The sequence below is a fragment of the Asparagus officinalis genome, chromosome 4, assembly GCF_001876935.1.
Source record: "Asparagus officinalis chromosome 4, Aspof.V1, whole genome shotgun sequence".
NCBI classification, from domain to species: Eukaryota; Viridiplantae; Streptophyta; class Magnoliopsida; order Asparagales; family Asparagaceae; genus Asparagus; species Asparagus officinalis.
This window is the reverse complement of record NC_033797.1, coordinates 6,831,114-6,843,811: the sequence shown is the minus strand read 5'-3', so window position 1 is coordinate 6,843,811 and position 12,698 is coordinate 6,831,114. Positions and strand designations below refer to the sequence as shown.

The window sequence follows — 12,698 nt, the reverse complement described above, 5'->3', positions numbered from 1 at the left end:
CTATCAGAGGTAAATGTTAACATGATAGTTTTGGTAGATTTTGTGGTTGACAGAGGTATTCTATTAAACATAACAACTCAGAAACTTTATTACTCATAATCCAATGAACTACAAATAAACCAACCCCCAGTCTTGAATAAGTTCATGGGGAAAAAGGGTAGACATGGCACGTCGCCTAGTGGGCCACAATCTAACGAGCTTGACTATCAGAGGTAGTTGTTAACGTGATAGTTATTGGAGACCCGGCATCCTACTGAAGAGGATTAGCTTCAGTGGTCGTAGTATCTTCCCCTTCTGACTGAGGAGATTGGGCTTGGTCCGATTGCTCAGGAGAAGATTGGGCTTGGTCCGATTGCTCGGGCTGATCTTGCCCACTTTGTTCTTCAGCTTTGATCCTGGCAATAATCTTCTGAGCCTGTTCGCCTTGTGAGATTAGTTGTCTCCAAGAACGGCATTCTGCAACTCCTATTCGGGCTAGGAGGTCGGTTTGCAAGTTGTGTCGACATGTCTCTACTAAGGTAGACTGTGTCATACCTGACGAACACCGGAGAGCCATGGTTCGGAACCTTTTGACGAAGGCTTTGACGGATTCCCTCTTCTTCTGCTTAGTGGCGAGAAGTGTATGGATGGAGACTTCTGTATCCTCTTTAAAGAATCTTGATAGGAAGAGTCTCTCTAGATCCGTCCAGTTTTGGATACATCCCTCAGGTAGTTTCCTGAACCATTCAAAGGCAACTCTCTTGAGGGTGCCAATGAATAATCGAGCCAGTATGGCGTCGTTTGATATCACATTCCCAGTCTGTGACTTGAAATGATAGATATGTTGGTTCGGTGATCCCGTGCCGTCAAAAGTTTGTAGCGTCGGGACTTCGAATTTTGGAGGATAAGGGGCTGCATCCCATTCGGCAGGATAGGGTCTGACAACTCCCTCTTCTTGGAGCTCGCTTCTGTTGGCCATGGCATTGAGGCGGGCTTCCAATTCTTCCATTTTGGCAGACTGGAGATTATACTCGTTCTCAGTCTCTCCTCCTTCATCAGAGGAAGATTCCAGGTTGTGGGCTTCTTGGTCAGAAGCCGTGTCATCAACCATTTTTCCCTTCCCTTTGCCTGTGTGAGGTCGGGACAAAGACGTCTTTCCTCTCCGGGAGAGTTCTTGCCTAAGTGGCGAATCTGTCTTCTGAGATTTGGCCTTGTCTGTGACAATTTGAGTCAACAGGGCCATGAGTTCATTGATGGCCTCTTGCTGAGATTTGAGCATGGCCTCCTGCTCATCAAGTCTCTTCGCGAGATCTTCATGGCTTTCTGTCATATAGGCGGAGCTCTCATGTTCAACAAAAGAGCTTGATGACTGGGACTCTGCAATGGCTGAGTGTTCATCATCGGAATTGGTTCCTCTGGCTAACCTCCGATAGTTGACAGGGGGAATGGCTCTTGTTCGCGTCCGAGTGCGTCGGTAGATCCCTTCAAACTCGTTAGCAATTTCTCTGACGGTCGGCGAACGACTTGCCTCTGAGTCATCGGAATTAGGACTTGAGGCTTTCCCTTTTCCGATCACATTGATAGTGACCTCGGGACCTGTTCGCGTCCGAGTACGTTGGTAGATTCCTTCAAACTCGTTAGCAATTTCTCTGACGGTCGGCGAACGACTTGCCTCTGAGTCATCGGAATTAGGACTTGAGGCTTTCCCTTTTCCGATCACATTGATAGTGACCTCGGGATATTCAGTCTCTGAAGACTTCTTCCTGTGAGAACGTCGTCGTTGGTTGGGCAAGGTAACATGCGTTAATCGGTCGAACACCAATTGTTTGGTCGCATATGAACAACATTGACATCCCGAGAGGACCGTAGGAATGACTTGTTGCATCGGTCTTTCTCTCGATATGAACTCTCTCAAATCTGTTGTGAAGATTCGAGGAGAACTACTCACTGATCGTGAGGTTTGAATTAATCTAGTCGCGCTACGCAGAGTATTCGGGGGTCTCGCTGCCCGGTCAGCGAGCCGGGGGTCCAGGGGGCGGCGCGCCCCTGGCCAGGGGGTCCGGGGGGGATGGAATACCCCCCGGCGGGGTTCGGGGCAGCGCCCCGAAGCTCCACGGAGAAGGCCAGGTTCCATATTGAATTTCATCACCCGAACGCATGCCTGAGCTCCAGGTGTTGCTGGTGAAACGCAGATTTGAGAGTTGCGTTTATTTTGTGGAACGCACCCCTGAGGGTTGCGTTCATTTTGTGGAATGCGCCCCTGAGGGTTGCGTTCAGTCTTCTTCACACAGAGCCTATGTTTGGGCTCATAGACGCGAGACTTGCATTCTGAAACAGAAACGCATGGGCTCATGGACGCGAGGCTTGCGTTCTGAAGCAGAAACGCAGAGCACATGGTTGCGTTTAGGCTCACAAACCCGAAGCTCGTGTTGACTTGAGGATCGGCATTCTCGGAGATATGCTCGTCGTAGGGATCTCCTCCTGCATCGAGCGGCATTCTTCTTAGCCTGCTTTAAGGCCTTTGTCGCCTCAATGGGCATCTTTCGACCCGATACCCGTCGTCTTGGCACGGGTTTGGCTGAAGCTGAGCCCACTCCATCGGGGGAGGGGCTGTCCGAGCAGTCTTCCTTAGGCAGTTCGGCTGCAATTGGAGCAGTTGGAGCTTTAGTCTCTTTGGAGATTTTGTGGATCTTGCGCATAGCCTTGGGGCTAAGGGATCCGGAGGAGATAGCCTCCTCAAACTTGGCTTGATCAAACTCTACCACGAGAGTTTCGACGGTTGTTCCAGTAAAATGAATATCAGATTGCACCACCACTTCTTCGTCAGAGAAGCTAGTCCTCAGCAGAGTCGCCATCTTTTGTTTGTGGGAAAATTTGCAGTAAAAGAAATAAAAGAAAAATTGATTTTGTATTTCTTTAATCTCAGTTACAATTGGATTTCCTGATTACAAAAGAGAAGAGAATGATCGGGATTCTCTCCTTTGTTTAATTCTGGGTTCTTCTTGGTAGCGATGAGATGCCTCCCTCGAATGCTCGCGTCGAGTTTGCTCTCCGTTGACGATCCGAATATCTTGATTCACTGGAACGTGGTCTTCTCCTCACGATTTAACGTTGTGGAGAACTCTGAACGAGTTTCAGCCCTGATCTGATTATCAAAAATCCGATCTTTAACTCTGTTGAGTTTGTTGTTATTTATAGGGGATTAAGGGGTGTAACCACCTCCTTAATTCGCTCCTAAGTGGGGCTAATGGGATGTAACCGCCCCTTAAATCACTCCTGAGTGGAGTTGTGATCCCCTCAGATCGTGGGAAACGGTTTTGGAACCGTTCAGCTCGTGTTTGAACGAGTCAAACGCAGGCCCGCGTTCTGACGTGAATTCTGCATTCAAACGCAGTGTCTGGAAGCTTGAACGCATCGTCTGGAAGCTCAGACGCAGCAATTAGACGCTGCGTTTGCAGCGTTGGAATCTACGTCTGAGCTGCGTTTGCAGCAATTTGGAAGCTGCGTTTGAGCTGCGTTCGTGGCTATGAACGCGGTGCGTCTTGATGCTGGTGTGCGGGGAGGACTTCCGCAGCTTGATTTGAAGAGACCATTGATTTGTAGTATCTTTCTGTCGAAGCGTTGCAAAGATTGTCATTTTGTAATCTTTACTTTAGCTCTTTGATATGCAAGAGTCGTCAGATTGTAACTCTCGATGTTGATGGTGAAGGCTGTTAAACTAGAGCTCTCATCGGTTGTCGTGAAGGTCGTCAGATTGTAACCTTCAGCGATCTACGTGAAAGTCTTCAAATTGTAGCCTTCTGGAAGTCGTCAGATTGTAACTTCCATCATCGGTGTTTTGATGGGGATCAGCTATCTATTGTGATTTTTTTGACAGCCTACAGAGATAGTGTCGCGTAAGACTTCTCTCAATCACTAAATATTTTTATCATCACAATTCTCCTTGCATTTCACGCTTTACTATACGATATTTCAATGAACTTCGTATGTAACACTCTATCAATTATATTATCGGGCCTTAGTTTAAGCTGTTTCTTTAATTTTTGCATAATCAACCGAGCTATGTAGGAGGCGAAAGCACCACTGTGATCTTTCTCGAACATTGAATTGTTACATGTATAAACACCGCAGTATTCTGTGATTCTAAACTATCCATTATGTTTCTTTTTAGTAAATGCATATAACTTCCAAGGACATGCGTACTCAGCTTCATTCCCCTCGGCCCGACCTTGCCTTTGTGTATTCATAAAACAGATTGCATCATAACTTGTGCGATTGCTTTTAATTTGATTGAATTTGATTAACTTTTTGATTGAGTAATTATGAATAGCATCAACGTATTGGTCTTTAGTCTCGAATAATTCACCAACTTTGAAAGGGACCTCATCATCTTCTCCATGAAATGAACTTTCGCCAATGCGCATATCTTGTACTGTGGAAGAACGAACCCACCCATCATTTTCAAACTCGTCGGGGGGTGGTTTTTTGTACTCAACATATTCATTATTAATATAAGCTTAATCAGGCCAATCCGGATTCTCTTCATCGTCTTCACTCATAAATTGCATGCTCTCAATTGGTGCACTATCTTCATCATCACCTTCATAGGTGTTGCTTCTTTCATCCTCTTCAGCTGTTGCCCCTCTTAACGGCCTTATATTTTCATAAAAGACTTTATTGTTCATGACATTTAACGTTCCACCGAATGAAGGTGCACCACTGTGATATTAAAATTGAGTCCGCTTCATTTCACTCAAAGAAGAAATAAAACCATCAGACTCAACTCCCAAATCTAACATGCGTGAGAATTCTCTTGGAGTGTTGAATATTTGGCATGAACTATGTGGCAACTTTTCAATAAACAATTCTACCGTTGGTTGTGATTTGCTCAAATTAAATATAATACTCATATGATGATCGTTTGAAATCTTAACTGCGGACGTTCTATCAAAAATTATGGGCCAATTGCATATTATTTTTAGTCGGTACTCTTGTAGGTCAATCGCCGTAACTCAATGTAATTCATTAACCAAGTCAAGATAACTATATGATTCCGAGATCATTAACGACATTGTCACCCCTCCGACGTATGTTGGCATATTATTCATTTCATAATTGATTTTTTCATCATAAGAGCAAGTAATAAAAATCATATTGTTCAACCTATGAAAAATAAAATTATATCATTTAAATACTAAAAATTTTAAAAATATTATCAATTACAACCTAAACCCCAAATTATAACACTAAACCCCAATTTACAACCCTAAACACCCAAATCCTAAACCCTAAAATTGACCCCCAAATTCTAAACCCTAAAATTGAGTATTTTATACCCTAAATGTTTAATTTCAACTGCAACAAGAATACATTTTCTAAATAAACCACTACAAATAGAATTCAAAACCTAGAAATTTGTTTTTGAGAAAAAAACCCTAGATTTCTACATGTTAACAGAGGAGAGAATGTAGAGAAATTACCACTCAAAAGTTTCACGATGAAATTCGGTTGAAAATTAAGGTTGAAATCCAAGATCTGTGAGAAATAAGGGTTTGTGGAAGAAAGTTTGAGGAATGTGAGTTTTTTGGGACGGCTGGGAACAAAGGGGGGGGGGGGGAGAAACCAATTAAAAGGTTTATATAGGGGTCGGGACCCATAGGGCACGGAAAATAAGTCGGGGTTGCCTACCCCGACTATTTGGTCCCTTAGCCATTTCCATCTTGACTCGTCCGCTGCTTCAAAATTATCTGCTAAATGGCTGAGGTTCGAAACCTCGACCATTTCGAAAAAGGCTTTCAAATTTGTCGGGGTTCCCAACTCCAACCAATTAGAGAGAGTGTTAAATTAGTCGGGGTTTCAAACCCTGACTAATTTAGCTTATATAATAGCTAAATAGTCAGGGTTGGCAACCCCGACTATTTAGAGGCGAAATTAAAAAAAATCGATCCATTTCATGGCCACGATGATGACGTGACCACGAAATGAGTCCCTTTTTGTAATTAAAATGGGAGTGGATCAGTTTTTAAAATAAAAATTAGAATGGGTTTTAAATGAAATTTTCTTCTATTCTATTAATATACAAATAAATCCAAACAGATAATTTTGTAATGGTTTATATCAAAAATTTCTCCGCGGCTTATATACATCGCACGTACCTATAGTTATTTTAAAAGAAATGGTCGTTTCATATTATCGTCTGTATGGTAGACGGATCTAGCGATGTTCTGTATGGTTATTTTCGGGGTTTTCCCTCTTCTCAGACCTCCACCAATTTTGTAGACACATTATCGTCTGTATGGTAGACGGATCCAGCGATATTCTATGGTCGTCGATTAAACGTCCTGAGTTGCTGAAGGCGGATTCCGAAGTTACTGTAGAAACCTGCACTGCTAGTAAGTCACGAGCCATGATGGAAAGTATAGGATATGAAACTGTTCTATATAATCTCGACCATTGTAAAATATCAAAAATTATTATTTTGAGCATCAACTAAATGTGCGGATAAATATTATTCAATTTTAGAAACTTTCCTTGATGATGATCCAGATCCAGATCCACGGCTACCAGTTAGCCTTGCTATCATTAATTACTTACCAAAACTTTTATCTTTGCCCCAGCTTAAACTCATAAAAGCAGAACCTGTAGGTTGATGTGTACTTACACCATATCTACCTGCATACTCATATAATCTTTGAAAATAATATTTAATAGTGTTATGATGAGTAAGAGCAGTAATAGTTTGACCATTATCAGTGTCTATTACCATGTTTTCATACAAAGAATTTAACAAATTTTGAAGGTCAATATCCTTCAAATGTGGATCGATAAGAACTCCCAAACCAAAAATAATAAGAATAGACCTAAAATACTTATTAAATTTATTTTCCATTTGAAAGATCATATTTCCAAAATAATTATCCATATGATAACTAATAATTTTTTTAAATATTTAAAACCTGTAAAGCAGCTTAAATAATAATTGGATAATAACACCCAGATAACAACATAGTAGCATCATAAAAAACTTATAACATCTCTTTTACGCTATATATAACTGCCCATTCTTCATCAGTTATTCCATACATACTACCAGAGCTAGAATTAGAAGCATAGAAAGTAATAAAATTATTTATAATTTTTTTATATTCTATTGCTACATTTAACATTGTATATGTAAATTACACATATGGTCAACATCTTTTAGAATTAACCTGGGTTTTAAAAAAATTCTTTTACATAATTATTTCCATCTTTTAAGTCTGAACATAAGCCATAACCCTAACCTTTTATATCATGGATTTAATTCATTAAATACACTTTGGATAATTAAATTTAAAATATGACACATGCATCTAATATGAAAAATATCACTATAACGTGGCAATAGCAAAGATGATTTGATATAATCTACAACTACATTGTTATTAATTGCATCATCTAGTGAAAGAGAAAATATTTTTTTTAATTTCTAACTTTAAAAGTTCTTCTATTATTTAATTTGAAATATTAATACCAGGTGTGAATCTTCAATGTAATAAAAGAAATAACTCTTTTAAACATTTGCCAACTATCATCAATCCAGTATGTTGTGATACATAAATAACCAGTTTGTGTTCTAAATGTCCAAATATCAGAAGTTAGAGAAATTTTATAATTTAAATTTTGAAAAGAAGAAATTATTTTTGTTTGTTCCTTGTGATAATATTTTAAAATATTATGTTGACAAGATTGGCTAGAAAAATTTTCAAATGAGGGATAAAAACCATCTCTAATCATATTCTCTAATTTATTATCTTCTACTAATTTAAAAGGAATGTTTTTAAGAATAATAAACTTGATGACACATTTTCTGACTTTAATTGCATCATAGTTTCAAGAATCAAGACTATTGGAGGTTGATGATTGGGAGAGTAGAAACTGACGGATGTCTCCTTGAGACGTTACCGCTTGAGCTCTATTGTGTTTTTCTAAATAGCGTTTGAGGTGGTTGGTGTCGCTTTTATGATGAGCTTGGAAAATATGGTCACACAATGCACATTTAGCCTTGTGGGTGAGTAATTTACCGTGTTGATCCTTAATGACTTCTATCTTCTCGAAAAAAATTACATACATCAGATCTCGGCCTTTTAAGATATCTGAGTGTGGGATCATCGCCACTGGATTTGGGATCAACATCGGTAGGAGGAGTAGCGGTAGGCGTAGTAGGAGTAAGATTCATTTCAATATCGAGAGTTGGAACTTGCCCTTCATAATCGAAGGAGGAAGTCATTTGATTGGAGAATTAGAGAGTGAAAGAGAGAATAAGGGAGTATTTGAGAGTATAAGAAAGTATTAGAAAGAAGTAGATGAGTTTTGGATGATAAAAATAAATAAAATCTTTCTTTATTTATAAAGCCAGCTCCTTACCCAAACGACTAAGTACCCTCAAATTTTAGTCATTTTTTGTGGTATTTTGGTCAAAAGACCAAAAATAGCAGTTATACACTATTTTGGTCAGACCGGATCGGACCGGGACGACCCGACCAGCCTAGTCCAATGGTCACATTTGTGACCGTTTGAACTGGTCCGAGCCGACCCAGGTTGTCAGGTCCAATGGTCACAGACCACGGGTCGGGCCAACCCGGCCCGGTTCAAAATCTTTCGCCGGGTCTGGGCCTAGGACCGGGCTAGACCCGGACCCGAGCCCGAAGCCCGGTTCGACCTGGGAATCCGAGCTTTTCCCGAGCTCGGGCCTGGCCGGGTCCCAATGTCCCGAGCCCGAAGCTCGGTTCAACCCGGGAATCCAGACTTTTCCCGTGCTCGGGCCGGGCCTGGTCTGGACACCGGGCCTTGGGCCCAAATGGACACCCTTAAGTTTAGGTTTGTGTGAGAGGACTATATTGACGAATCACCAAAAAATTTAGTTAATTAAATTGAATAGTTCCGCCATTTTAACTAGATTTTAACTAGGGGCTTATTTTAACATACTAATAGGATTTGGGAGGCCTAAGATCAATTTCAAAGATTTAGAGGGCTAGTACTGAATATTGAAGATCTAGGTTGGGGCCTGAGATCAATTTCAAATATTTGAGAGGGTTATGTCGAAATTTGGAATTGTTGGGGGCTAATATCGATATAAGCCTAAAAATAAACCCAATAACCTCTCTCATTAATTATTAACCCCAATTTCAAGGGCTCTCAATATCCCAAACTATATTAATCCCAAACTATATTAAGGACACAACACCAAACCAACAAGAAAACTGATAACCAATAGAGAAACCCACCCAAAGATCTCTCCTTTTCCCCAAAAGAGAATCAGAGATCAAAGGCCTTCTCCGAATTTACTGTAAAAATCGGACCTTTACTCAATTCTCGCGTAATTTTCTACAGTTTTTATTGTTTTATTTTCTTGGTTTGTTAGGCTTTATTGATCTTTAGGGTTTTTAGATGGATCATCGATGTAATTGGGGTGTCTCAATGGAATCTTATGGGTCAATTTTGTTGAGGGGAAGAGTTAGGATTAGGGTCAGGTTTCGAAGAAATTGGGTTTTTGATACTTGGATTTAGGGGGAAAAGTTAATTTTTTATGCGCGGAATAGTCTCAAAGTTAAAATTTTAACCTAAGATATAATTTTATCGAAAAATATTATGCTCGTTGTGTTTTTTTTTAATTTATTCCCCTGATTTATGACAGTTGGGATAAGTCTTACATGACCTATGTACGTGTTACACAATTTAGTGCAGGGATTAAGACTTGTTGGTGAACTGTGGAGCGTAATTAAATTATTATGGTTGAATCAAAGCCTGTATTTTCTTGAAGCTTTCTATGAAATTGGATTATTTGTTGCATGATTTGGGGAATTTGTCGTAGCTTGAGGATTCTGCCTTTTGTATAAATTCTATTGTCAGAACAGATCAGATCTGAAGTGCAAGCTAGTTCACTGAGAAGCCACAGGCAGCACAAACCAAACCTGGTTAGTCTTGTTAATTCTAATTTGTTTGCTCTTTAATGATCAGATTCCTTAGTATATTTGATTATTTTGTGTTATAACGTTTCGAACAATTCATTTCTTCCTATTTATATGGAATTCATGGCCCGTAGTGTTGTTTGACTATGTTGAACTTGTAAGCTCAATTTTGGGATGGTTAACTTCATTTGGAGCCAGGAAAGTTTAGACGCCTATCATTTTGTCGGTTCCAGTTTTGGTTGATTCTTGTTAGGTTCGAGTTAAACTAACAAATCCATAATTGGAAATTGGAAAATATAGTTGATGGATTCTCATCACTACCACAAAAATCAGTACTCCAGCATCAATTACGTGCCAAGAGTTGTCTTGTCACTATGTGGTGGTTTATAATAGATTTGACAAACTCGAGATTAATCGTTCCTAAGGTTTTTGAGGGGCAAAATATGGTATAAACTCTATAACAAAGCATATGCTTGGGCATACTACTGGGATACGTGACCTGCAAATTCCCTATGTGGGCCATTAGTGTTATAATTGTGCATGGAATTCTATGGTAAATGATCCGATCTTAGGTCATGTGCCTGCTAACCTTTAAGAGTACATTTTGGCTTTTGGTTAATCACTGGGCTGAAACCTCCAAACATAAGGATAAATCTTGATCAATGGCTCTAGCTTCTAATCATAAATGTGAGTGTTCCGATCATAGTAAACTATCTATTTAAAATATACTCAACATGTTGTACCCTTCTCAAAAAAAATTGGTATCACTATTACGAAGGAGAGAACTGCAGGGATCCAAAAATAGCTAGTACTTTTGTAAATAAATGTTTTTTCTACTACATTTCGATAAAGGATTCGTAGTTTCTGTTTCCTGTAATTTGTTATCTGCTAACATTCTTCTTTGGATGAATTTCTTCCCATTAAGAAAATTATGCTTGTGAATAAACTTGTCACTCTAGTGAAAAGTATCTGACAATGCTTTGCCAGATGCTGTCATAGCAAGTTTTCCTCTTTTACAATTACATGTATTGATGCTATATGGTACTTTTCTTGATAACTGGTAGTAACCATAGTTTATAGCCATATCTTATTTTAGTCTAGCTAGTCTTAACGCTTGAAACAAAATCCAGTCCATCCAAGATGACTGATATGAAAGGAAGTACTTCAGAAGTTAAAGATATTCATTCTCTGCATAAGGAATGGGATGCTATTTCCTGCCCTATTTGCATGGACCATCCACACAATGCAGTCCTTATCATCTGTAGCTCCCATCAAAAAGGCTGCAGGTCTTATATTTGCGACACAAGTTATAGACACTCCAACTGCCTTGACAGATTCAAGAAACTGAAAGCGAACAATGTTGACAACAATCTTTCTCAACACAGTTCTTTCTTCCATAATGATTCCAACAGCAGAACAAGAAGAAACTTAGCAGAAAGTCGTGACGTGATCTCAACAGTTAATTTTCTTGGAGCACTGGAAGGGAATAGTAATATCCAGGGAGATCAGAGAACTGTAAATAACGAATCAAACTGCTTGAAATGCCCACTTTGCCGAGGAAACGTTTTAGGTTTTATGATCATAAACGAAGTAAGACAGTATCTGGACCTGAAGCCAAGGAGCTGTTCTCGTGAATCATGCTCTTTCTTTGGAACCTACAGAGAGCTACGAAGACACGCACGTAGGGTTCATCCCTTGACAAGGCCTGCTGACGTGGACCCATCACGGCAGCGAGCTTGGCGCCAACTTGAACACCAAAGCGAATATGGTGATGTTCTCAGCGCGCTTAGATCAGAAATGCCCGGAGCCTTTGTGCTCGGAGATTATGTTATCGACACGGGAGATAATATACAAGGCGAAGGCAGTGGGCAACTTTTGAATACCTTATTTCTACTCCCGGTGTTTGACAGCTCAGCAGGTTCACATGATGAACCAAGGGGCTCTTCAAGGAGTTGGAGGACTCACAGGAGATCATCAGGAGGGTCTCACTATCACCGGAATCTTTGGGGTGAGAATCTTTTAGGTTCCCGACGTGATGAGGACGATGGGTACCTTGATGATGATAGACCGATACCGAGGAGGAGACGGAGGTTCATGAGATATCGACCGGATGAGGAACAACCTTGAGAGAAGGATAATTTCTGGTAATTTATATATGAAGTTTGTCTTTCTCATGAATGATTGGCATTTCCATATATCTGTTTTTGATTTGGTATGGAAATGCTGTTGATTGTGATCTTTGATTTAGTTATTGAGGCTGTTGCAGTCACTTGGGACTGGAATTTCTGGGCATGGTGATGGCCTCGGTTGGATGATGATGGGATTGAAATGTGGCAAGTAATCCTGTGTAGATTTATTTATCTTTGAAAGTATATATATGTCCTATGTAGGCTAAAAGTGTATTTTCAAGTCAATGGGTTTGTTGTTAGCTGACAGTGAAGTTTCCAGTAATTAGTATGTTCTACTGGTGAAACAGCAAGCTGGTGGACTACCAGACTTCATGAAGTGTACATATTATGAAATCTTTTAAAGACTTATATTGCAGATGTCTCTAGTAGTTTGTTTATGTCAAGTGAATAAAATCTAATTATATCCAAGTACACTGTCAGTTTTGTAGCCAGGTGTTTTATATGCATCTTGTTGTCTGCATCAAAAGGTAAACTGAAACAAAAAAGCAATACTGCAGAATAATACCTCAATCAATCTATTCATGTTTATTCAAGTTCAGTGACATCTGAGGGAGTTCAGTTCCTAAAAGTAGATTCCGTT

At 39.9% G+C, this 12,698-nt stretch overlaps 1 protein-coding gene across 5 annotated transcripts; it reads left to right on the top strand.

Annotated features, from left to right (window-relative positions):
• On the top strand, positions 9,182-12,475 carry LOC109836487. 5 transcript variants are annotated; one of them, XM_020404396.1, is made up of 3 exons: positions 9,182-9,307; positions 9,701-9,935; positions 11,060-12,475. In XM_020404396.1, the coding sequence occupies exon 3, from the start codon at positions 11,070-11,072 to the stop codon at positions 12,054-12,056; it is 987 nt and encodes a 328-aa protein (XP_020259985.1). In that variant the 5' UTR covers positions 9,182-9,307; positions 9,701-9,935; positions 11,060-11,069; the 3' UTR covers positions 12,057-12,475. The 5 variants fall into 5 exon arrangements, with proteins under 5 accessions (XP_020259985.1, XP_020259988.1, XP_020259984.1 ...); XM_020404399.1 differs by having other exon boundaries at positions 9,187-9,935; positions 11,060-12,073; positions 12,196-12,475; XM_020404395.1 differs by having other exon boundaries at positions 9,189-9,935; positions 11,060-12,073; positions 12,178-12,475.

Excerpts from the sequence above, each read along its gene's own strand:
- LOC109836487 (XM_020404396.1), top strand. The coding sequence starts at position 11,070 with ATGACTGATATGAAAGGAAGTACTTCAGAAGTTAAAGATATTCATTCT.